The sequence below is a fragment of the Vanessa cardui genome, chromosome 23 (assembly GCF_905220365.1).
Source record: "Vanessa cardui chromosome 23, ilVanCard2.1, whole genome shotgun sequence".
In the NCBI taxonomy this organism is placed as follows: domain Eukaryota; kingdom Metazoa; phylum Arthropoda; class Insecta; order Lepidoptera; family Nymphalidae; genus Vanessa; species Vanessa cardui.
Window position 1 is genome coordinate 7,206,568 of NC_061145.1, and position 27,060 is coordinate 7,233,627.

A 27,060-nucleotide genomic window follows, 5' to 3' on the forward strand; every position below is an offset into this window, starting at 1 on the left:
GTATGTAGTTTTTATATCTCATATATAAATTGAGTTGAATTTTTAAGGTTGCGACTGCGTAATAATTACATTTTGTTATGTTAAAGTAAATCTCGTGATAAAAGATAAGCATAACAGTAGGCTGTTTGTCTATGTATAGATTTTCAGTGATGACTTAGTTAAATGCAATTCTAAAATTAAATTTGTCATTTATGTCAAAATAATTTTGTTCCTTCAAATTGTCACTAAGCACGCATTACATTTTTTTATTAAATATTTGAGTTGTATTTGGTGATTTATTAAATAATATGGCGAACGAAGCAGAGGAAACTGTTCGCAAACTGTCCATGCACAAAGGCGTCGTAGGAGTCATTGTTGTTAACGGAGAAGGAATACCAATCAAAACAACATTAGATAATCATGTATCAGTCCAATATGCGGGTTTAATGAGTGCCCTAGTAGACAAAGCGAAGGCTGTAGTACGAGATCTAGATCCTTCAAACGATTTAACATTTCTCCGCATTAGAAGCATGAAAAGCGAAGTTATGGTGGCACCGGATAAAGATTTTATTTTAATAGTAGTTCAGAGCCCAGCTGATTGACCAAGGTTTCGTATATTCTATTTGTAATTGAAAATGTACAATAGAATATACGATTTTTCATCTTATTTATTATTCATAATATTATTGTACTGTTTCTTAAATTATTTTCATAGGATTGAATAAATTAAACTACATCTGAATACAATGAAACCTTTTTATTTCTTAGACATAGTGACACTTTTCCTTTATTAAAACTAGAACTTTGGAATGACTTTACCAACCGCGGTTACCGCCTCTATTTCCAAAACCACCTCGATGTCCGAAACCTCTTCTGTTCCCAAAGTCATTATCATAACCACCTCTACCTCCCCCGAAGCCCCCTCTACTTTCAAAACCGCCTCTATTTCCAAAGCCACCTCTACTACCGAAACCACCTCGACTTCCAAAGCCGCCTCTAGTTCCAAACCCGTTATTTCCACTACCTCTTGCAAACCCGCCACTAGATCCGAAGCCTCTGTTACTAAAACCGCCGCTATTCCCAAAGCCACCTTGGTTGCCATATCCCCCCTGGTTTCTTGGACCGTTCGTTCCCCAGCCTCGTGCACCTCTTTTAGCTCCGTCGGGTCTGAATGAAAATGTCGGCGCGTCTCGCGGTATATTGTAATCACCGGCGTCCATAATGCAAAGTTCTTTTAAGCAATTAATGACCTGTAATAGAATATAAGATAACATGTAACGGGAATGAACCATTCAGTCTCTTTCTGTGATTTCCAATTAAAGTCGTTAATATAAGTATCTAAGTTGAATAACATTGTTGTATTGAGAGAGCTAGAAACAAACCGAATGTTATCGCAAAATGTGAATCCAAGGCTTGTTTATCATTCTGTGATTTTGACATTTCTCTTTCTCAATCGATTTTAAATCAACACGGATTCTTTGTTTACAACCAAACTTAATTCTGAGTTTAAAAGTTTAAAGGTCGGCCTAATTATGAATTTTATTAATTATGAGCCATTTTATTTTTACCACAACAAAGAAGTGGCACAATTCCTATTTTTTTATAGTTACAGTCTTATGACTTACTTTCTGTTCCTCCGGTGAGAAGTTTAAGGCAGCGTCCGGCTCGGCCGCCGCTCGTTCTACCAGCTTCTCTATAGCGGGTCTTAAAGCCGTCACCAGCGCGGCTGTTCTCGGCGACATTTCGAAATTGAGCCAATTGTCCACACGGACCATGTTCTCGATCTAGAAAATATTAAGCATCGTAATAAAAATAAAATAGGGTTAATGTTATAATAAATACAGGTATTTTATAATGGATATTAATTTTCTTTGCGCTTTTAATTTTTTATAATCTTATGTTAGCTGATAATGAGAGATATGAAGACCCGGAACTCTTTGTAACAAGACACGGACACTACATTATGCTTTAGAGAGAAATATAATTCCATTTTCACTAGTTAATAATACAAGTAATAAATTAAAGGAAACTAGATGAGAAGGAAGATCCTAACAAAAACAAGTCAACATGCATTGTAATTATTTTTTCACATATAGATATTTAAACATTGAGAAAATATGAACCACCAATTGGAAGAAGGGAATAAACGCCACTTTTCGACATATTCACTTTTATACACTCTTACATTCTTTAGACGTAGGGCGAAATACTATACATTTAAGGCAGGTCCGTCGGTGAGTAAATCGGGATCGATATTTTCTTAATAATCATTGATGTCTTATAAGTTTATAAGTTGAAAACAAAAAGTTATGAAGTTCTTATTATCTCCGTTCCTAATTTTTGAATTTATTCCCTTCTTCCAATTGGTGGTTCATATTATCATCAACTTTTTTTTAGTCTCTAGATGGAAGCTCCTGGGATTTTCATTTTCATAAAACTTATTGAGATAACTTACCCATTCGACTTTCCTGCTACCAAACAGCAAGATGTGAAGTGGTGCCACCATAGTAGTCTGCTTACAGCTGATGGCCCTGGTCCTCACTTTCTCACCGAACACAAACAGCGGTGATTGAAATTTCTGCTCTTGATTGCTACAGTTCACTGACGTTTTATGAATCAAAGCTGGTTTGCCTTCAGTTGTAAGTACCTAGAAACAATTAATATAATTGTAAATAGTCATATTAATTTGCCATGCACTTTTAACTTATTAGGAATCAAATGGTTTTATTTGATTTTTATATATTACTATGTATGCAAAAATATGTACCACAATAGCTAAAGATACCAGGATTGAACCCAGTACTTTCACATCACTGTTAACCAATGAGCTAGTTAGAATTAAAGGCAAAAGTTGTCTGAGATTAATAATATTAATTTATATTTAATAAATAATCAAAATATTATATAAATAATCAAAATATGAAGGATTAATCTCACAATTAATAGTCAATGTACCAATAGCCAAAAAGTTTGTTGCATATTTTAGTATTGTTTTTTAGTTATCAATATCAAAAGTAATTCACTAACCTTTCTCTTCCCTTGATGCAAGCATACATTAGGGTACAGGCCCATACAAAGAAGGGCAATAACCAAGTCCAATACTGGGTCTTGTACGTTGGGATTCCATCTCTGAGGTATACAACATTCCTCTGAGAAACCTACTGATGTTGTCAGTATATCTGAAATCATTTAATATATTATATTAATTTATTTTTGTTAAGGATATTAATAATATTTTATAAATAGTAATTACATCTCTTCAGTAAAGCAATACATATTTAAGGTATTTAGTATAAAATATTTTAGATAAAAAATACATGTAAAAACAAGTTACAATAGATGCATCTTCTGCAAAATAAACCCTTAAGAACAATTTATTTTAGTCTATAATAAGTTGTTAATTATATAGTAACAAATACATTCGATGGATTTGTATCTTAAGACATTTTTTTGTTTATATTTTTGAATATGTCGGCGCGAAACCACGAATTTCTGTCTCATATTGGAATAAATCAGAGAGGATTATTTCCTGAGTTTTATTCCATACCACCGAAAATGGTTGAAGATCGAAACTCATGTTTTTTAAAAACGGGCTCGGACATGCCTGCTCCGTTAAATATTATTTGGTAAATAATTACTTTTTTGATATTTAATTGATTCAAAAACTTACTTATCAGCTGATATTTGGCCTCACAGGTGACGCGGAGCGTTGTCTGCTGCACACCTTTCCAGTCACACCACTGTATTTCAGCGTCGTCGCCTTTAGCGCGCTCTCTCTCCCACATCTTTAAATTACATTACACAGACGTGAACATCACAGTTTTACGTTTAATATTTTCATCGTAAGCAGTTTTATTTTAAACTAAAATTATCGCCTTGGACTTTGAAGGACTAACGTTTGAAGGGTCGTCTTCTGTTAGGTATAAAAAATAAGCCATGTCATTACTAGTGGGGTCATGGTTGCTTCATAGCAATTTTATCAAATTTGGTTTAGTGATTTGACCGTAAAAACGTAACAAACAGACAAAAAGAAGTAACAAAGACAGAAAAAAAAAGTAACAGCCTGTAAATTCCCACTGCTGGGCTAAAGGCCTCCTCTCCCTTTAAGGGGAAGGTTTGGAACATATTCCACCACGCTGTTCCAATGCGGGTTGGTGGAATACACATGTGGCAGAATTTCTATGAAATTTGTAACATGCAGGTTTCCTCACGATGTTTTCCTTCACCGCTGAGCACGAGATGAATTATAAAGACAAATTAAGCACATGAATCAGCAGTGCTTGCCTGGGTTTGAACCCGCAATCATCGGTTAAGATGCACGCGTTCTAACCACTGGGCCATCTCTGCTCCTTAAAATAGTATTTGTAATAAATGATTGAGTCACCTGGAAAGCGTTAAGCATAGCGACATGGTCCGAAGCCCTTTCACCGGCAAGTGCTCGCTGGTGTCCACTGAGTCTCCTCCTGCCCTCCACGACGAAGATCTCGGGAAACGTGGTAGAGTTGGCCGCCATGGTGGTAAGTGCGTCACCCACTCCCAGTATGAAACCCAGTACCATCATTTTACCGAGACGAGGTTCTGGAAAAAACATCAAATATCACTACATAGTATAAAACAAAGGAGCTTTCTCTGGCCCTATGGCCTTTATAATAACGACACGTATTTTGATGCGGTTTTTATTAATAGATAGAATGATTCGAGAGGACAATATAGTAAAGAAATACTGCTAATTTTAAAGTTTGTAATGTGATGTCATAACCAAATTCTGTATTATATGTAGTATCAGTATTGCACCCGTGCGAAACCGGGGCGGGTCGCTAGCTATAAAATAATGTCATTATTTTCGAACACAGTTTGCGAATCAAACAGACGACAGAAGTTTTACTTAGACAGGCAACTTTCTCCGCTCTCGATTCAGGACTTAAGGATCTTTATTATTATAAGAGGGTTTGATCGATTACCAAACAGATACTTAAACATTATACACATAATCATAACAGCTATCTTACCTATAGGTAGTTTAGCGAGGATGGTTCCCAAGGGAGTAAGTGCGTCATTATTATCCAAACAGCCCAAGTCACGGAGTAATGCTTCGGCTTCAATGACAGCGTCCAGTGGTGGAGGTTCTGGCGCCTTGGATAGGAAGTGACCGATGTTGCCGAGACGTAACAATTTAATGCTGGATAAAAAAAAATACAATTATTATAAAATTAACTTTTGTAAATTATTTTTTAAAGATATTAATTGAAGCAAGGGCGAACTTAGCACCTGATAGTAAGTAAGAAGTAAAAGTTAATGTATGGGCGGTGATGATCATCACGTTATTTGAAAACGATAACGTTATGAAACAGCACTTAATATATTCAGATTGTAGTGCTAAATAATCTTTATATTATATATACATAATGTTGTCTCAAATTTTCGCGATTATTACACATTTAAATAAAACTAATTATAACGGATGAATCGCGTATATTAATTATTTTTAAACATCCCGACGTTTCGAGTACTTTTCAGTGTTCGTGGTCACGGGTAGACGGTCTACCCGTCATAATTAGTTTTATTTAAATTATATATACATATTAGGTAACACAATAAGAAATGTTTTAATAATACCTGAGAGCGAGTTCGTGTAATGGTGTCCTGAACATCTCAGCTGTTTGATGTTCATCAAGGCGGTCAAAGCGCGCTTTAGAACACAACGTGAAACATACTCCGGGACTGACTCGACCGGCTCTGCCTTTACGCTGAAACATAAGTTACATTTAGCAATAAAATCGTAGAAGATGTACACAAATACTACACATTAGTCTATAGCTTAAACACTAAGAGAGTTTACTTGAAAGTATTTTTGAAATGTTGTCATTCTAATCACTTTACAGTATTAATATAATCTTATGCTTTATGGGTAGAGTCGAGATGGCCCAGTGGTTAGAACGCGTGCATCTTAACCGATGATTGCGGGTTCAAATCCAGGCAAGCACCGCTGATTCATGTGCTTAATTTGTCTTTATAATTCATATCGTGCTCTGCGGTGAAGGAAAACATCGTGAGGAAACCTGCATGTGACAAATTTCATAAAAATTCTGCCACATGTGTGTGCTAACCCGCATTGGAACAGCGTGGTGGAATATGTTCCAAACATTCTCCTCAAAGGGAGAGGAGGCCTTTAGCCCAGCAGTGGGAATTTACAGGCTGTTGTTGTTGTTGTTGTTGTTGTTGTTATGGGTAGTGTACCTGTTCAAGGTTAGTCCGGCTGGCCCAGACTGTAGCGTATGACGTCATATTGTTGTGTGATGTGAAAAGCTTCATCTTGGCCTTACAGGAGTCGATCACGTAGACCACATCGTTGATTGTTATCGATGTTTCCGCTATATTTGTCGATAGGATCACCTGAAATATTGTATAATTTTTTAACTTGCAAGAATGTTATTACTATAGTCTGTTCGCGTTAAGAATGCAGTGAGTTGTCATTGTTTACCGGCCTGACTCCGCCCCCTGACCAATCAAATCTTTTCAAATTACAAAGTCAAGTTCACATTTAATTAATTATTAACTGATATTTTTATTTTTATAATTTAAATTTTGTTTATTTATATATTTATATTTAATTTATTCAAGCTGTACACGTAATAATTAATGTAACCTATAGCTACTAGATGACGTTATGTCAAAATATGTAAATTTCTACATTGCGATGGGAAAATTCGCAAACGATTGTATGATGTGTTAAGAATATTGTTGATTAAACACCCCGATTCGATTTTTTATTTTAATGTGTATTTTTTAAATTCATTATACTTAGTCTTTAAAACAAATACAATTTGTTGGAATTTTAACACAAATATGCATACACCTTCACCCTGCTGTTAAAAAAGATTTGATTGGTCAGGGGGCGGAATAAAGCCGGTAAACAATGACAACTCACTGCATTCTTAACGCGAACAAAGTATAGTTATAGATTACTCAGTAATATTTTAATTACATAAAACTTGGTGTCATACAATGTTTTAAGGTCTGGTCTATACATAAAACATACCTTATATTAAATTTAACTTCCTTTACTTTTCCTTTACAAAATTCACCTTTAAACTTTCTTACAATTAATTATTATAATATCTTTACATTATTAATACATTTATGATTAAATAAAAATATGTGTAACCGGACGTTAAGAAATCCAGACTAAGTTAGAAAGCGTTAAAAGAATTATAAAGCACTTTATAAATATAAGTAAATTAAAAAGTAAATATTACCTTGGTAAGTCCTGGTGGTGGAGTTATAAACACTTTCTTCTGATCATCTCTTGGTATCTGACTGTGTAAGGGCAGTATCACATACCTATCGGTATTTCCGAATATTTTATTTTGAGACAAGTGCTTCATCAGTGCAAATATGAGGTTCCAGCCCGGCAGAAATACTAAAATTGCACCCTCCTCACCCAAATTGTTTATGTAAAGTAGGATAGCCTCAATGAGTTCGAAGCTTAGCTGAAAATAAAAGTGTTTTGTTCACTAAATATTAATATAATACAGGCAATGATTTTTTATTAAATTTGAAAAAGGAAGGCAGTCTGTCAAATTGGTTACCTGATGGTAAATGTTAAATCATGTTATGTTCTTTAAGCCTGTAGTTACACTGACTTACATACTAACCAAAGTAACACAATACTAACATTAGCATATACTTATTTACATCTTTATAATCAGACTAGATGTCCCCTATGACTTCACTCGCGTTTAGGTATTTGGTTGTCAAGTTTCAACCATAAAAAATAGCCTTCCTTTATGTTCAAGGTCGCTTCAAACCAAATGTCACTTAAACCCAGTTTAGTGGTTTGGAAGCCTTTATAATATTATTATTAGTAGAGATGTTTAACACTCTTTATTTTAACTTAAAAAGCTAAAAGTAATATTATTAACAATACTCACATCTTTTTCAGATAATTTTGACATGGCTTCCACAGTCTGAGTCGAATAGTTGTTATCGATTTTGCAGTTTTTATTCAGATCTTCTTCTTCCTCCATACCATCACCTGAATTTAATTAATTAGAACATATTAATAAATTATTTGGAGCTGAGATGACTCGTTATTAGAGCATATCTTAAACTCAGAATGCGGGTTGAACTCTAACAAGCAACAATGAAATTTCATATATATAGTACAACACAACTTAGATGTCGTATCGGCAAAATTCGTAAAACCGATCACATCCGAATTAAGTACGCTATACAAAATTATCAATATTTATTTCTCATGCGAATATGATCTTTGCACAAACGTAATAACTTGTAATATCATATGACCTAATATATTCGTCAATTTGACATGTGGATTTACATGCACTTGCTTTCTCTGACGCGCGAATCTATAGCGAAGAATAGCGTCGACATGCGCGATAGGGAGCTATTTCTATTGGTTGTATAAATCGGTAGTAATCGGTTTTAATTTCATTCCATTGCATTTTCCGATGCTACATCTAATTTGTGTCCTACTATACTTAAGTACATTTTTGTTTACATTTGAACTCATACTTAGTGTTCAAAGAAATACATGTATCGGGTGAATATCTAGCACACTTGTATCCAACAAAAACTTATCTAATCTTGATATAAAACTAGTTGCTAACCCCAACTATGTTTACTTTTTAAGCTTGTGTCAGGTGTTAGGCATAAAAAGTAACTAAAATAAAAATAAGTAAGTTCAAACCTATTTCATATCAAATTTCCTTAAATTCATTGGTTAAGTGGAATAGAGTGATAAATAAACAAACACTGAAAAATTTCCCAAATTGGTATTCCACACTATATAATATAATTAATACTATTTTATTGTATGTATTTAAATTTGTCAAATCATCATACCGTCATCGTCATCATCGTCGTCATCTTTGGACGCCTTCTTCCCTGATGATTTCCTCTTCCTGGTATCTGGTGATGGCATGAACTTCGTCAGTTCCACGCAATCTTCGAGGAAATATTGTTTCACTGGATACGTACGACCAGGGACCTGCAACAAAAATACAATAATAAATTTCAATAATAACTTATCATGCTTCATTAAGTAGCTTACGTTATCTATCTGTAACCTTTTGTCTATGGTTATTTTGTTTCTCAAGACAATAGCCATAGACAAGTGTTTTATTTATAGATATTGTTTTCATTGAACAACTACAAAGCAACCTTAGATCCGATAGTTAGGTTGTTATTGACAATGTCTATTTGCCTAAGTATTCAACTGTAAGATTAACCTAGTATTTGTGTACTTTTCTGAAGTAACAATAATAGTACTAATAGGTGCATTAGTTACAATTAGACTCATGTACGGATAAATGTTTAATACCAATGGTAGGAAGAATAAAGATAAATATATATAAAGAAAAAAAAACTAAGACCTGACATCTAAAATTTAAAAATATATGTTATAATATAAACATATAAATATATTCATTGTGGATCTGTGCAAAAATGACGTTTTGGGTTTCAGCAACGTTGTAAACATAACTTTCAAAGTATCACATAAGTTAATGAGAACAGTTTCTAGCATATAAATTAGCGGAGATATTATAGCTTACTGTATAGAACATTATGTAATTGTAAGTTTTGTTTACGTTTATTCCTCCTGCTAATTTAATCAATGGTTACAATAGATGATAATGCTGTTATTTACCTCAATGACAGGACAGTTTCCGAAGTAGTTGACGAATAGGGTCGTATCGACGGTGGCCGACATGAGGATGATACGCAAGTCCGGGTAAGTGTGCGCCATGTCGCGGAGTAAGATCAGGGCGAAGTCCGTGTCCGCGTCACGCTCGTGGACCTGTAGTGTAAACAAAACAATATTAATATACAATTTTTTATTATGATATTTTCAATATAAAAATTTTGGAGGCACGAAGCTTCGTGAACAGATATATATACATATATATGTTTGTATATTACATAATTTTTAGATGTTACCCTGAATATAAAATAAATCAATCTTTATGTTCAGAGAAATTATATGACTAGATAATATTTAAAATTCCTAAATGCCAAGACAAGACTTTTAAAGTCCAGTTGTTAACCCCTAATTTGCTAAGGTTCCAATAAAAACTTATTGGTATTATATTATTGATGTTATTTGGTGACTTCAGAACATGGCATTGTTTGCTTCTTTGAGAGCGGCTAAAGTATTTGGTGCTGCGATTGAACTTTTTACAGTTGGATCAGATAATCCTTCCCATCGGATATTGAGGGGAATTTGTCGATGTGCACCAAATTGTATATGTAAAGTGTTGATTGAATGTCGAATGTCTTATTACTTTTAACCAGTGTTTATCTCCCTTGCAAAGATCTCTTTAAAATTAAAGCTCAGTAAATTGTCGTTTTTTTTTAATTTTGTACAAAATGCCGCTTTATTAACGAACCTCGTCCACTAATACATGGCTGACACCTCTCAGCCCACCTTCCAGTTTTCGCAAGAGCACGCCGACAGTGCAGAACATAATGGAGCCGTACGGTCGAGGCAGCACCGATTCGAAGCGCACGGAATACCTGAAAAAACGAGACGCAGAATTATTATTTTTCACTTACTCTGTAGTTAGTTACACGCTATACGCATAGGCAGATTTAAAAATTCCGATAGAAATATGCATTCACTGACTAGTACATAGCTTGCCTACTTTACTTAAACATACATATTTTTATTGGTATGTGTCCTTATACTTACACACAGGTCATATGTATACACGCATGCTCACGTACAATATCGCTTTTATCTACTCTCTTTCACACACTAATGTAGTGCTCCCCCACACAACAGGCAACAGCCTAGCTCCTCTCAACCGCACCATATGAGATGCGATATGGACACACTGGCTTCCAGTTAGTAATGCTCACGCACACACTGACGCTCAGTCAGTTATGCTCACGCACACACTCACACTCGGCAATGCTCACCCCACACTGTTACCGAGCTCCTCGCAGCGCTCGGCCGCGACGCGCTCGGCGACGCTGACGGCGGAGATGCGGCGCGGCTGCGTCACGCACACACGCACACACGCACACACTCACACTCGGCAATGCTCACCCCACACTGTTGCCGAGCTCCTCGCAGCGCTCGGCCGCGACGCGCTCGGCGACGCTGACGGCGGAGATGCGGCGCGGCTGCGTCACGCACACACGCACACACGCACACACTCACACTCGGCAATGCTCACCCCACACTGTTGCCGAGCTCCTCGCAGCGCTCGGCCGCGACGCGCTCGGCGACGCTGACGGCGGAGATGCGGCGCGGCTGCGTCACGCACACACGCACACACGCACACACTCACACTCGGCAATGCTCACCCCACACTGTTGCCGAGCTTCTCGCAGCGCTCGGCCGCGACGCGCTCGGCGACGCTGACGGCGGAGATGCGGCGCGGCTGCGTCACGCACACACGCACACACTCACACTCGGCAATGCTCACCCCACACTGTTGCCGAGCTCCTCGCAGCGCTCGGCCGCGACGCGCTCGGCGACGCTGACGGCGGAGATGCGGCGCGGCTGCGTCACGCACACACGCACACACGCACACACTCACACTCGGCAATGCTCACCCCACACTGTTGCCGAGCTCCTCGCAGCGCTCGGCCGCGACGCGCTCGGCGACGCTGACGGCGGAGATGCGGCGCGGCTGCGTCACGCACACACGCACACACGCACACACTCACACTCGGCAATGCTCACCCCACACTGTTGCCGAGCTCCTCGCAGCGCTCGGCCGCGACGCGCTCGGCGACGCTGACGGCGGAGATGCGGCGCGGCTGCGTCACGCACACACGCACACACGCACACACTCACACTCGGCAATGCTCACCCCACACTGTTGCCGAGCTCCTCGCAGCGCTCGGCCGCGACGCGCTCGGCGACGCTGACGGCGGAGATGCGGCGCGGCTGCGTCACGCACACACGCACACACGCACACACTCACACTCGGCAATGCTCACCCCACACTGTTGCCGAGCTCCTCGCAGCGCTCGGCCGCGACGCGCTCGGCGACGCTGACGGCGGAGATGCGGCGCGGCTGCGTCACGCACACACGCACACACGCACACACTCACACTCGTCAATGCTCACCCCACACTGTTGCCGAGCTCCTCGCAGCGCTCGGCCGCGACGCGCTCGGCGACGCTGACGGCGGAGATGCGGCGCGGCTGCGTCACGCACACACGCACACACTCACACTCGGCAATGCTCACCCCACACTGTTGCCGAGCTCCTCGCAGCGCTCGGCCGCGACGCGCTCGGCGACGCTGACGGCGGAGATGCGGCGCGGCTGCGTCACGCACACACGCACACACGCACACACTCACACTCGGCAATGCTCACCCCACACTGTTGCCGAGCTCCTCGCAGCGCTCGGCCGCGACGCGCTCGGCGACGCTGACGGCGGAGATGCGGCGCGGCTGCGTCACGCACACACGCACACACGCACACACTCACACTCGGCAATGCTCACCCCACACTGTTGCCGAGCTCCTCGCAGCGCTCGGCCGCGACGCGCTCGGCGACGCTGACGGCGGAGATGCGGCGCGGCTGCGTCACGCACACACGCACACACGCACACACTCACACTCGGCAATGCTCACCCCACACTGTTGCCGAGCTCCTCGCAGCGCTCGGCCGCGACGCGCTCGGCGACGCTGACGGCGGAGATGCGGCGCGGCTGCGTCACGCACACACGCACACACGCACACACTCACACTCGGCAATGCTCACCCCACACTGTTGCCGAGCTCCTCGCAGCGCTCGGCCGCGACGCGCTCGGCGACGCTGACGGCGGAGATGCGGCGCGGCTGCGTCACGCACACACGCACACACGCACACACTCACACTCGGCAATGCTCACCCCACACTGTTGCCGAGCTCCTCGCAGCGCTCGGCCGCGACGCGCTCGGCGACGCTGACGGCGGAGATGCGGCGCGGCTGCGTCACGCACACGTTCGCCCAGGCGCCCTGCCCGCTCGCGATGTAGTCGTCCAGGATGAACTGACACACCTGGTGGGTGCAGCGAGCATAATCAATTTAAGATTCTGTACTTCAGACATATTTACACAAGCCGATAGTAATTATCAGTTCAAAAAGAAAAACAAAAAACTACCGGTTTGTTGTAACAAAGTTTTGGGTAAAAACTCTTGAACTGTATCCCAAAATATCACTTCAGTAAAATGAACGAACCTGAGTGGTTTTACCGCATCCAGTGTTACCGCGGATGATGATGACGGGGTTCTCGTTAATCGCTTCCATGATCTGTGAACGCATCGCATAAACCGGTAGCTGTTCTCTTTCGCGAACGCTCTCCTGCAATAACAAATTAATTCATTTGTTATATAGATTTAGACACAGAAAAATATACTAATTTTAAATAAATCATGTCTTTTTTTCCAAACACTAACCTGATAAAGCTCACTGTTCTGACATACATTACGATGATGTTTCTCCAAATCACTGCTGATGTCATCCAAATTTGAAGTGGCCAAAGGTCCCTCGTCTAAAATTAAAATATATCCCACAGTAAATATATATGATTAATATTTTAAATAGGGAAGTTTGCCTGTTCCCTTTCAATTCATACAATATTACGGAATAGGCTATTTGACAATGCGAAAAATAAATCGTGAATTATTGTAATCAGTGTATATTATGAGTTTAAAAATAGTTATTTAGTGACGGAACTTGAAAATAATAGTTAATTTATTCAAAAATCAATAAATAAAATGCATTTTTTCAAACGTTTGTCACGTGACACAAAACGCTCCTGATTGGCCGGGCTTATGACGAAGGCACTTTGTTGTAAACCTTGCTTTTCTACTATATGTACCACAGATTAAAATACAGCAAAGTGACGTCACCGACCCCATTGCAGCGCCATATTGTCCAAATTACCTTTTACTTTGTTATTTAAATATGGAATTTTTAATATGATATTTTTCGGCAAATATGTACTAGAAATAAAATAAAAAAACTTTTACTGGGTTCCTTAACATCTACTAAATAATATAAAATGGATTTTAAAAACCAGTCAAATAGCCTATTTAACCAAAAAGCAAGTGGTATTGTAACAAGACTCATTAAATAGAAAAAGCGAAAATATAACAGGCTAATCTATTTATAGTAGCTGGTCATATGCTTACCGATATTGCAACCCGTCCAAGCGTTCCAGTTCGGTTGCGGCGGCGACCAGGACACCACCCCCGAGGGTGTCGGCTTCACCTCCCTCATAGCTTTCACTCTATCAACTTGCAGCAACGTAACTCCCTGCCCCTCGGCTTGATCTGGCTGAGGAGCTGTCACATCCACCGGTTCTATGTTCAATGCTGAAATTTGTTTTAGTTATTATTTCATTACAATGTTTTCATTTATTTGTTAAAGTTTTCTCGTTATATTCAGAGTCGGATTTAAAGGTCTGGAGGCCCCCGGGCCACAAAGTAGTGGGGGCCCTAGATAAACAGAAGCGTGAACAACCTAATAATTATATTATCATGAATTAATTACTTTTTTATTTCAATCAGAATTGAAATATTTATTAAATACTATGATTTATTTACTTGTATCGTTAACTTTTAAAATATTAAATAATAACATTATCATAATTTGACTATATCTCGGTATTTGTTAACTTGCTGAAAACTGTGGCCCCCAGTGATGTGGAGGCCCCAGGGCAGTTGCTCCGGTTGCCCTCCCCTAAATACGGCCCTGGTAATATTAAATAATAAAAATAACTAATTAGCGATTGTACCTTGTAGTGCATCTTCTAATTGATTCTCGAGTTCAGGACTAATAGCCACTTTATATGGCTTCATAATACCTTCGGAGGATCTAAAATTTCAACATGAATCAATTTTTATATTCAGTCAACAATTTAGAATAAAATTTTGAAAAACAAATTGTGTTTTTGTATTCTACTGTGCTAGCTAGAGGAATTATTTTTTTGTATTTAATGTAATGTACAGTCGGTGTAAGAAAAGATTCGTCACCTTAAGATCTATTTTCGTGTGTCCAGTATGAGCGTTAATCTGATCTACCGATTGAGAATGGTATGTTGCGTCGCAATTATTTGATGTTTAGATTCAAAAGGTACTAAGAGTTTAAGACTTGATAAAGGAATTAATTTGCAAACTGACGAAGGTTTTCTTACTCTGACTGTACTAAAAAAAGAACAATAATATGCGATATATAATTTGCATACAGCTCTGACAAGGTTCGAAAAAAATAATCGAAAATTATAAGCTGGTTTCACACATACCGGTCCTTCTTCAATGTTCCACTGAAGGCTTCAATCACACCGAGATGGTAAAGCTGACGTACTAATGACAGAGCACAAGACTTGCTGGCGGTTTGTTTATTCGAAGCAGTTTCACGACCGGTCACATTGCGGCCTAATTGACGAACGTATATAGACATCTCACAGCAAAAACTCCTGTTGATGGATTATCGAGTTATTATTTAAAAATAGCAATGACGACCTATTTTAATTAACAGCGATATTAATTTAATTTAGAATACTTTATTTAAATGTCTTCAAGCCGGCCGGTGCTTGTAAAATCGTATTACAATGGTAAAAAAATATATTACAAAATTTGACAAAGCTTGTAAAAAATACTTCTTTGCTTTGTTATATGATATTTATAAGGATTCTGAGTCTGTGACGTTTAATGTCCAGATGGCCCAGTGGTTAGAACGCGTGCATCTTAATCGATGATTTCGTGTTCAAACCCAGGCAAGCACCACTATATATATGTGCTTAATTTGTGTTTATAATTCATCTCCTGCTCGGCGATGAAGGAAAAAATCGTGAGGAAACCTGCATGTGTCTAATTTCATCGAAATTCTGCCACGTGCATTTCACCAACCCGCATTGGAACATAGTGTTGGAATATGTTCCAAATCCTCTCCTTAATGGGAGAGGAGGCCTTAGCCCAGCAGTGGGTAATTTACAGGCTGTTACTTTACTTGTTACTTTACTTTACGTCATAAAATTAGTAAGTAACATAAAAACACATATCTCTATTAATACTATAAATACGAAAGTAGCTCTGTCTGTCTGTCTGTCGCTCTTTGACGACCAAACCACTGAACCGATTTTGATGAAATTCGGTATGAAGAAAAGTTGCCCTCCAAGAAAGGACATAGGTTACTTTTTTGTCTAACAAATGACAACCAACACTTTAACATTGACGCAAAATCGCGGGCAATTACTAGATGTGCATATTTTCAATAGTACGAGTACTATAAAAATCTCTTTAAAAACGTTTGTTTAAATGAATATTGCGTACGTTTCTCGTGTATTACTCACCGTTAATAAATGTAGACCAGTGATATATGTCTGGGAGTGTGGCCGAATGGGCGCCAGTACAGAGACCAAATACCTGCACCCAAAACAATCTAAGACTTAGTAAGTTTATCACATCAAAGTTATCTCCAATCGTAACTCTTAATTTTAGTAGTGAGTGAGTTTTCCAAGTAAACATCACTCAATACTCACTTTGAGTTTCCATTATGTTAATCCGTCTTAGATATGTTTTGAATGGCACTTACATTTTTTTACACTTTGAAGCCAACTTTGCATTTTATTCGCAATTTTGGCTTCTATTCTACACATTTAAATTCATATAAAATGAATTTATTTGCATTAAACTACTTTAAAAGTTGTTATCTAAATTATTCATTGCTTTCAACGAATTTCAGTGCAGAATTGCACTAAAATTCGCTGTTCAATCGATCTGTAAAGCACATATATCTCATAATTTCAACCTCACTCCCAGACTTATTACAAAACTATTCTAGCCATTCATTATTCATATTGTGAATAAACAGTGGCAATTAAAAAATAAATAATAAACACAAATAATGTGAATTGCGGGAATGACAGAAATCGCAAATATGATATTTATAATTTTATGATAATTGTTAGTTACAATAATAATAATTTTATAATATACAAGAAAAAAATTTGAGGTAGAGCAACTTCTGAATAATTATTTTAACTAGTGTATGTAATTATTATTGAGGCAGATTTGAGTAAAACATGTATGAAATTGCATGTTCTGAACAAAATTGGTAACATAAGTATGTGAACATTCAAACTTATTATTTAAAATTTAATAGACGATAGATAAACATTAGATAAACAACTTAAAAGTTGCTTTCAAATTTAAACCTTGTATATTAAAAAAATTAAAATGACATGATCAAAAATGCATCACATATTAACAGCACCATAGCATAAAGATCATATTTAGATGTTATAAAATAAAAATTAAATATCATAATTATTTCTCTTAAATTAAACTATATTAGAAGATAAGCTGATAGTTACGAGTTCATAATAACTGAAAGTATTAAACATTTATTGCCATATTCTACGTCACAATATATATTTAGCAAGCATACAGCCTAAAAGTATGAATAAACAAATTTTAAAATGAGTAAACTGTCATATATAGTCTGTGGAAAGAAAATGAATTTATTAATTATTATCTGAGAATTACATATTAGATGTTACTTTTCTTATTTTAAATAAAAAAAGCTGGTTATTTCTTGATATATTAGTCATAAATTATAATTCGAAGAAGGCTATTAATTATTATAAATATAAATTTAAATACTATGTATGCTTTAAGCATTGAGTATAAATAAGCATGTTTACATATTGCTCATTATCTACAAATTCATAATTCTAAAAATACATATCCATAGTATGACAATGATTTATTGAATGCAGGTTGCAATTAATTTAAATAAAATTTTACATATTATGTATTTTTACAGATTTTATTAAAGGTAAACTATTATTCAAATATGTATAAATTGACTCGTACAAGTCATTTGATACAGGATATGAAACAATGCTACAACCTACTCATATGGCAAATGTACTTTGTAATATGTGTTCTATGACTTGCTTATTTTTACTGCAAGCCTTCACTAATAGTAAGCAATGGTTTTTATCTACTCTGCCATATTTCGCTTGCTTCATTTGACAACAATGTCATTAATTCATATATTTTTTTAATTCAATTAATTAATAAGTATTTATATATAGACAAATATTACAGAATATTTAATTTTCATTAAAAAAATATATTTTCGAAAGCATATGACTATATAAATAAATGTTTTTATTTATTTTATTGTAGATAGCACATAAAATGAATGACATACCTTGTATGATCAGGGCCCACTGCTTTATACACATAGTCTGCATTTATTTTATTTATTTGCATAAATTGGTGAAGTTTTGATTTTGCATTTTCCATTGTCCAGTTACCATGAAGACTGGCATTGACATCCAGGTCTTCTGCTTCTTCAACATTCTTCTGCTGTTGCAGACGATCTATGTAGGTGAAGTTTTCTCTTTCACCACCGTAAGCTTGGTATGCTTGACCCATGCTCTCAGGACCTTTGCCATCCTAAAGGGTAAAGAAAAGTTTCAAAAATAAAGCAATCAAAAAGCTTTACCAATTTCATAAATAAAATAGGTTAATAATAATAAAACAGAATATTTTACCTGAAAAACAGGTCTGTTCTGTTGTTCAGTAATTATATTTCCTTGACTCTGTTCCTCATTATCAACTTTTACTTGGACATCTGCAGGAACATCATTGGCAGCCACTTCCCCCGTTCTTACCAGGAAGTTGAGAAAATCTCGTGAAGCATTCTTTTGGGCTTCTTTTTTTGTCACAGAATTACCAGCTCCGACATAAGTATAGCCATCAACACGTACTTCGCAAAGAAATCTTTGACGATGCTTGGGACCTTAAAAGAAGGAAAAATTTGTGAACTAATTATTGTTCTTTATTCTACACACTTATATAAACAGTAAACCTTTCACATTTATTTGTCTACATGTACTGTATCATGACATACCATAAACTGAAATAAAATAAGCACAAAAATACTTTCATTTCTGAATGCATTTTTAGGTTATGTTATTATTGTTGTATATTTTTTAGCACCTCAATTCATGCTGCAGTTTTTATTTTCATATTATAAATAATTATGATTTCATTGAATAAAATAACATATAAAACTCATATAAAACTATCTCTTACCAGTAGCGCGAATATCAAATGCCGGTGTTAAGCTTTTCTTTGATGCCCACGAAAACAAATAAGATTTCACATCCATCATAAACTTTAAACGTTGACAATGAGAGATAACATAAAAATTAAATTTTATTTCTTAAATAAACTCAATGTACAGAAAATAAATAGAACTTAAATTCAAATAAAAGGGCACTGGCTCGGCTAGATAGTAGCCAGTCGGCTCTTTTGTCGACTCTCCACTATCTTATTTTGTTGAGCCTTACAAGGAATAGTTATAATTAAAATTATTGTAGTCTAACTACACTAAAATTGGTAAGCTCATAAGCTGGTAAATTTCCAGGCTCGATATGATCCCCACTTCAGAGTTCAGACTTCAGATGTATATTGATCTGTCAAAATAGCCATAGATAGTAAGATAAAGAATATTCTGAGTCTATGATAATTGGAAATTCGTGTTTCATGTATCGGAAAGGAACCAAGTGTTTTCTAAACGCTTGGCTTGACTTAACTTAGTAAAAGTATGAATTTATCGGTGTCATAAACAATTTATATTAAACTTTGCCGATCAGATATTTATTACTTTATTTCATATTAATTGTATTCTTTTATTCATGTTTATAGTAATAATAGTGTAAGTTATTCCAAGATAATAAGTCATTTTAATGACAAACGACTTCTTACATAAAAATATGTAAGGAGTTAAAAAATCAGTGTTCTGTGAAATTAGTTTTGCACCGATATTAAGAATATATGTTCCATGAAATAAATAGTTTTTTATCAAGAGAAAATGACTATAACATTTTTTACATTTGTAATTAATGATTATAAAAGTTTCATGGCACAAATGGGGAAATAAGAACATAAAAAATCAGAATACAAGATTATAAATTACTTTATTTCAAAACACGCAGAACATACAACACACATACGTCATTAATAATATAAAATTTAATTCATAGATTGGGCGACTTATGTTTATTTAGTTGATTTGAAGAAAATAAGTCGCACAAGTAGTGCATGATTAACAGTTAACATAATGGTAATTACTTCTTATAAAGATAAATTTAGAAAAAAAGGTATGCTGGAAGCTGTATTATAATAAAAAAAAAAATACACTTTTCGTTTTGAAATAAAAAAAAAAATAGCTTATTGTCTAATAGCTAAACGACGAAAATAAAAATTTCGTTAATTTTAGTTTAATTCTTGCTAAGAAAAAATATTTTGGCAACAATATTACAAGTTATATTACTTTTTACTATAATTGCGGTACATATAACATTAAATTAATTATTTGATATTTAATTTAATTGAACACAGCTTCATTATGGTTTCTACATTAACTTTTCAGATTATATTAATTTTTCTATAACACGCTGATTTAAAAAAAAAAACAAAATTCTCATAACATTTATGCAACTTTACTACAAATTGCAAAACCATATTGTCCAATTAAATAAATATAAACCTAACCCCCTCTCACAAAAACATGCTTTCATAAGCCTAGCTATAACCGCCACTTAGTTGTATAAAAAGGTTGAGTTTTTATGTGAAATGAGTTTTTTTATGCTCTTGAATGACTAATGAAAAAATATTTTGTGATGATTGAAAAAGTATTACATACTATAATTATTTTTAATATTACAAATCAATATACAAAATATTGATATTAGGAAAATAAAATAATATCAAGAAAATGATATTCAGGATAATATGAACGTTATTAAGAAACGTTGGCTTAATTCGAACAGTCTTTACTTGATTTGATTTTATTATTCATAAAAATAGTAAATATACTAATACATAGTTCATTCCACGAGTCGACCTCCTAGGGAAAGATAACCACATTGGTATATGCGCATGGCTTAGTAGCTAATAAGAATCCGACATTTGAGATTATCCAAAGAAATAATTTTGAAGGATATTAAAAATCACACGCATATATTTCCAAAGGCAATTTTCTTTAGGATTTCGTTTCTTGGAATGGTGACTTTATTTCAATCGTATTTTTAGTTAATTACCGAAACACCATTTTTATCACTATTCCTTTTATGTATAATACTTACATTAAATGACAAGTTTTGAAAAATTTATTAAATACATAAAAATAAAATAACGGAATTACAATTCGAAATCACATTTTTATAATCCAATCTTAGGAATTTAGTATTTCGTCTGGGTAGGTACCACCCACTCATCAGTTATTCTACCGCTAAATAACAGTACTCAGTATTGTTGTGTTCCAGCTTGAAGGGTGAGTGAGCCAGTGTAACTACAGGCACAAGGGACATAACATCTTAGTTTCTAAGGTAGGTGACACATTGACGATAAAAGGAATAGTTAATATTTCTTACAGCGTCATTGTTTATGGGTGATGGTGACCCACTTATCAGGTGGCCCATATGCTCGTCCACCAACCAATGCCATAAAAAAAAAATCTTAGGATCGGTGAAGAATATATGAATTATATAATATCTGCTACATATAGTTCAAATAAAAACTTAAACTGAAGCAATGTTCGATTAGATTTCCAAGCTTTCTGCTGAGAAGGCTTTTTCCAATATTGAGGTATTAATGGGCTGTTACTAGTATTCTTGAAATTCAATCAACTAACTATAAATCCATATTTACTTGTTAAATTTTACTTAATTACAAAAATATTCGTTTTAGAATTCATTGGTCTCGAAAATATGATTCGTGTTATTTCTGGAAAAAAAATATTAATTAAAATATTGTACTTGTAAATTTCTTTCTCAACCTAATTTGCAACGGCAACATTTGTAAAACCTTTAAAAAGATTATCTATATGTTAATAGAGCCTCTTCCTAGAGGTTTCCTGTCGTTTCTGATACCACATAATTCCTACTACAACTAAAACAATTATAATGATAGCAATACACATCATCCAAAGGAAAGTTTTAATTCCCGACATCGCTGGCTTTGCATCTTCAACTCTTTCTCGAGGAGCTTCAAAAGAGGCAGCGGATGGAATTATGTTGGATCTGTCTTCATCTTTGTTTTGCTGAAATGTAAACATTTTGCTTATTTTATTTATACCATATTACAGTTAAATATTAATTACAGATAATATTGCAAACCCTACATATGCATAAAAAGTTAATTTTTTTTTAAAGCAAAAAAATTTGCAAATTTTGTAGGTTTTTTAATATTAACTGTCATTATTATAATTTCACTGGGCTTTGTGATGACACTGAGCATTTGTTGATAAAAAATATTAATGTAAATATAGTATCTTTATTTCTAGCATTTTACCATTACTCTAGTATTCAATATACATGTGGAATCTTTCTTTATTATCTTTCAACAACAACAACAACAACAACAGCCTGTAAATTCCCACTGCTGGGCTAAAGGCCTCCTCTCCCTTTAAGGAGAAGGTTGGGAACATATTCCACCACGCTGTTCCAATGCGGGTTGGTGGAATACACATGTGGCAGAATTTCTGTGAAATTTGTCACATGCAGGTTTCCTCATGATTTTTTCCTTCACCGCTGAGCACGAGATGAATTATAAAGACAAATTAAGCACATGAATCAGCGGTGCTTGCCTGGGTTTGAACCCGCAATCATCGGTTAAGATGCGCGCGTTCTTACCACTGGGCCATCTCGACTCATTATTATCTTTCTAGTATATTAAAAAAAAGGACTTACTATAATATGGTATATTACTGTGGTATTAAAATAAAAAACTTACAGATTCAAGAAGATCCAATTCATACATTTTGATTGCTATTATGTCATGGTTGTCGCTCAAATCACCCGTGGTAGCCGTGGCACCAAAGAAGTATCCAGTAGGTAGTAGAACATTCTCTACTCTTAGACATTCCTTCCATGCATTCTTGCCTTCTAAGTCTGTAGATACTGTTGAATTTGAAAAAGAAATCATGCTTTATGTAGTTATAAGAGGTCATTCAATGACAACATATTTATTTTTTAATTATCAAGGAAACAAACAATACCATATGTAAATGTAAGTACATATGACTAGATAGAATTACGCTATTAACAAAATACGACATATGTAAATACATATATACATACATTAAATATCAAATACATTATAAAATATTGATGACTTTAATTTTTTACTCTATTACCTTTTGATTAAGTAATTATTATACTTATTAAGATAAACTTTAATCCTAAAAATAATACTATAATCCACTTTTGGCCTTATCATCCTATTGGCCTTATAATCCTTGTCTGTAGTAATTTGTTACATTTATGAAACATTTTGTTTACATTTATAATCTTTATAAAACTATTTCAACTCACCTACAAGCGTATCATCCTTGTAAATAATGGAGAGATGTGTGTCATGGTTATAATTTCTGAACTTGGCTTCACAGCCGGCTAGCTGTGTATGTGTGCCGTCTCGGTCGTGGTCGTAGTGCAGTGTGCCATTGTTCACCATGGCTGATATGAACGGATGCTGGTGCTGTGGGTACAATTGATTTTGAATTTAATTATATTAATGGTGTGTTGACAGTAATTACTGATTGAAATACTGACATTTAAATATGTTACTTTAAAAACGAAAAATGCATGATTAAACTATCGACTTACGTTATGAGCTCCATTATGATTGCTATATGTATCTAATATGATTGCAAGTCCTTGGAAATAATCCTTGCTTCCAAAAACTGGTCCGGGTTGCATACGGTCACGGACGTACCAGATGACAAATCCATCACCGAATAAATCTTTTCCTCGTCCGTGTACCTTAAATTGGACTTGAAGCTCCCAGTTCCTGGTGTGGCATGGCTGAAAAGAATAATTACTCAATTATTAAAAGAATTTTAAGTTTTGAAAAAAAAAAGATCTGCATATAAAAGATAACAATGTGAATTCCATTGACAAGACAAAAGCTAACAATACATTTTAAATCTTCTGCAAAAAAAAATCAACTTATTGTAGATGTAATGTTTCGATAAAATCACTTTTGTTAACAATACTATACATATGTAATACATAAAAAATATATATTTGTGTTTATTGAATACTTGGCTATACTGTCAGGAGAAGCCAGAATTCTCTTTGAATGATAATAAGTGTAGTTAATTATAATAATAATATATAATAATAATATAATATTTTTTTTACTTATTACTTTTGGATATCTAAATTTATTTTTTAAAAAAATTAATTCAAATACATTTGATTTTTTTATGATTATGTTTTTTTTGCATTGTGACTTGTTGTTAAGGGTAAACTGTCATTATTATTATATATGTTCATAATACTATGACAAAAACGAAAACAGCGCCAAAATTAGACCTAAGGCGAATTCTAAGCCTCCTAAAAAATTTGTTACTAACCTAGCTTTAAAAATGACAAATATATTTTTATGGTGTTTTAACACTGCTTAAAAAATAAAACCTACATGGATAATGTACAGTATAACTACATATATTCTATTTTATTTAAGAATGTTGTCAACATGTTACTTTTAACTTAAAACAAATGATTGTAGTATTGTTCTTAAGAGACAATGTTCATTTATATGATAATATTTATGTTTGGACTACAATTAGATCACTGTGTTATGAGTTGAATGAATAATAAGCGTACATGAACTATATAAATAAGAAAAGCAAACAATACAATGACCAATAAGAATTTAAACCCTGTCACTATTACAATATTAACTATTCTTGTAACTCAATATTACTTGTTATAAATTAGCAATGACAAAGCAATTCATTACCATTTTCAACTGTCTTTTTAATCTATTCCTTTTCATTGTGTTCGATTGATGGTGTTTAATGTTAATAGAAATGATTAGGAAATAAGAAAATTTTGCTCGAAACCTAATTAATATGTTTACCTCAAATTTTAATAATTATGATTATAGAATCTCAGAATGCTGTCATAACAATGGGTGTATAGAAGTTACATCAAGTAACTAGACAATACAATTTTGTTAACTTCTTTGTTATTACGAAAAGATAACATTTCAGATTTTTGGCAGTTTTGAAGTATTTGGTTTGTTTCATGTAAGGAACATATTGTTATTGACTGTAGACCAGTTATTTATCAAGCCTAACTTAATATGATCAGATGATCTTTAAGAAAAACATTTCTTTAAAAGGGGGGAAGATAATATACCAGAAGTATCTTCCATTACGCTTTTAATTAAAATTTTTGTATTAAAAATAATATTGAAATCATTACATAAATTATGCTATTGTTAGTTACTTCTTATTTTACTAGCAAGAGTAAATCCTTTTTAATTACTTTGATTATAACATCTTATAGAAATTAAAGGATCAAAAGTTTCAGGGGATAATTTTGTTCTAAGTGCAGTGCATTTAAGTTACTGTTATATATAGAACTATAACCATTCTCGCATATTATTAAGTCAAAATTGAATAATCAAATTGATAATAATACAACGAGGTAAAATTGGTTCATTTATGTATAATGATCAAATTTTAAATGTGTTATTCATTGGAATAAAACAATATCATTTCCGAGAACATAGGAGACATAAATTACATTCCCATGATATAATTATCTTTGTTAAAAGATGTAAGTGTGGAAAAACACTTGTAAAAATAATAAAATATTATCAAAGCAATAAAAAATGCATATTAAAAAACTGCAAGTTTATCGCTCGAAAGAAAAATTAACCTTGATTATTAGCGACCTTATTACGTGGCACACTTTCATTGTATGTTTATTGGCAAACTATTTAAGACAATTGCAAGGTGTTTATTTAAGATATTACGATATATTGGCACAAGCTGAAGGCATGACAATAATAGGTATAAAAATAAATTCCACTATTAGGTATATGTTGTTGTTCAGTTTCTGACCAAAAATGTTTTTTTACAGAGAACTTTACTAGACATAAAAACGGTATATGTGTAAGAATATTTATGAATACATTACGTAAAATGATAGTAGTGAAAATGTTATATCTCAGTCATAGAATCATACATAATTTAAAACTATAAAAATATTTTAGCGTGCCTGCAATTTTCTTCGCAAACGCTTAATTAGATTACGCACATAACAATGTGTGATATCTATTCCATATGACACAAAGAGTAAAATTGCATACCGCTGTGTTCCAAATTGCGCCGGCCTTTGACTGTTGATCGGGGGTTAGGCGAACATAATTCGAGGTAACTATTGTGCTACCTAAGAAGTCCCAGTACGGTACCGACATACCACTACCTGCAATAAGCAATTACATTTTATTATTCGCAAAAAACCTCTAGTTCAAAGTCAATGCACAGGTCACTCACCTTGGTAAGGTTTTGTTAATGAATGTTCCCTTCTGATATAATCTCTCGTATTCCATTCCGCTACAATAGGCGTTAATAATAAGGGTAAAAGAAAAATATTACTTAGCACACTTTTACACATTTTTATATTTATATTAATTCTTTACTATTAATCTAGTGACAAGACAATCGCCAAATCATGGCAGTCGCTAACTGTGTTACCACACTATATTTTTAAATTACCCATTTTATGCATTGCTGTGGTTAAATTTTTTTTAATCATAATATGATCTTCATCTTATGGTTAGTTCGGGAAAGAGAAGGTAGTTCAGCCATCTCATTTATTAAACATATTGCTCTTTCATATACCTAGCTGTAATCTGTGAATAGCAGTTCAAAATGTCTTTGAATTATGAATCCTCAATATTAATTATATTTATAAAATAATTAATTAATTAAACAAATTAAAGTGTATCTTGTTATAGAATTATTTGTTTCTGTAAATCATCATCATTATGATCGGCCTGTATTATTTTACTACTGGACGTAGGCCTATCCCAAGGCGCCCGACTCTCAATAGTGCGCTGAGCGATTTTAAAGTTTTAGACCAACGACACCAGTGTCCATATCTCAGCTAAGTAAGTCATGACAGATAGGAAGCACTGGTCGAAGACCTTCATTTTTAGACACAGGTATTGGCGACGCGAATATTCGACGTAATTTTTCAAACCCTGCCTAGCCCACTTGTACCCCTTGTT

The 27,060-nt window shown here is 35.1% G+C and overlaps 3 protein-coding genes across 3 annotated transcripts; 1 reads left to right on the forward strand and 2 right to left on the reverse strand.

Moving 5' to 3' along the window:
- Positions 1-12: 12 nt before the first annotated feature.
- On the forward strand, positions 13-743 carry LOC124539688 (dynein light chain roadblock-type 2-like). The gene has a single exon (XM_047117012.1). The coding sequence runs from the start codon at positions 288-290 to the stop codon at positions 579-581; it is 294 nt and encodes a 97-aa protein (XP_046972968.1). The 5' UTR covers positions 13-287; the 3' UTR covers positions 582-743.
- Positions 722-19,366, reverse strand: LOC124539686 (dosage compensation regulator). Its single transcript, XM_047117011.1, has 23 exons — positions 19,060-19,366; positions 18,516-18,763; positions 18,170-18,417; positions 15,252-15,425; positions 14,745-14,824; positions 14,140-14,322; positions 13,402-13,496; positions 13,184-13,306; positions 12,855-13,003; positions 10,389-10,515; positions 9,650-9,799; positions 8,845-8,989; positions 7,911-8,014; positions 7,236-7,469; positions 6,217-6,372; positions 5,596-5,726; positions 4,989-5,158; positions 4,364-4,557; positions 3,650-3,764; positions 3,007-3,158; positions 2,435-2,626; positions 1,605-1,763; positions 722-1,229 (listed from the first exon to the last, which is right to left on the reverse strand). Exons 1-23 carry the CDS (start codon positions 19,136-19,138, stop codon positions 795-797), a joined length of 3,843 nt encoding a protein of 1,280 aa, XP_046972967.1. The 5' UTR covers positions 19,139-19,366; the 3' UTR covers positions 722-794.
- A 561-nt stretch (positions 19,367-19,927) lies between these two features.
- On the reverse strand, positions 19,928-26,523 carry LOC124539755 (vesicular integral-membrane protein VIP36). Its single transcript, XM_047117100.1, has 6 exons — positions 26,324-26,523; positions 26,137-26,252; positions 23,637-23,834; positions 23,346-23,508; positions 22,765-22,931; positions 19,928-22,072 (listed from the first exon to the last, which is right to left on the reverse strand). Exons 1-6 carry the CDS (start codon positions 26,442-26,444, stop codon positions 21,860-21,862), a joined length of 978 nt encoding a protein of 325 aa, XP_046973056.1. The 5' UTR covers positions 26,445-26,523; the 3' UTR covers positions 19,928-21,859.
- Positions 26,524-27,060: the final 537 nt, after the last annotated feature.

What these genes read in the sequence shown, in the direction of transcription:
- LOC124539686 (XM_047117011.1), bottom strand. Translation starts at nt 19,138, where the DNA reads ATGATGGATGTGAAATCTTATTTGTTTTCGTGGGCATCAAAGAAAAGC. An exon ending in CGACGATGATGACGATGACG is followed by an intron (nt 8,015 to 8,844) that starts GTATGATGATTT and finishes AATTAAATTCAG; the next exon opens with GTGATGGTATGGAGGAAGAA. An exon ending in GTAGCAGGAAAGTCGAATGG is followed by an intron (nt 1,764 to 2,434) that starts GTAAGTTATCTC and finishes AATATTTTCTAG; the next exon opens with ATCGAGAACATGGTCCGTGT.
- LOC124539688 (XM_047117012.1), top strand. Translation starts at nt 288, where the DNA reads ATGGCGAACGAAGCAGAGGAAACTGTTCGCAAACTGTCCATGCACAAA.
- LOC124539755 (XM_047117100.1), bottom strand. Translation starts at nt 26,444, where the DNA reads ATGTGTAAAAGTGTGCTAAGTAATATTTTTCTTTTACCCTTATTATTA. An exon ending in ATTAACAAAACCTTACCAAG is followed by an intron (nt 26,253 to 26,323) that starts GTGAGTGACCTG and finishes TGCTTATTGCAG; the next exon opens with GTAGTGGTATGTCGGTACCG. An exon ending in CAAGGATGATACGCTTGTAG is followed by an intron (nt 22,932 to 23,345) that starts GTGAGTTGAAAT and finishes CAAATTCAACAG; the next exon opens with TATCTACAGACTTAGAAGGC.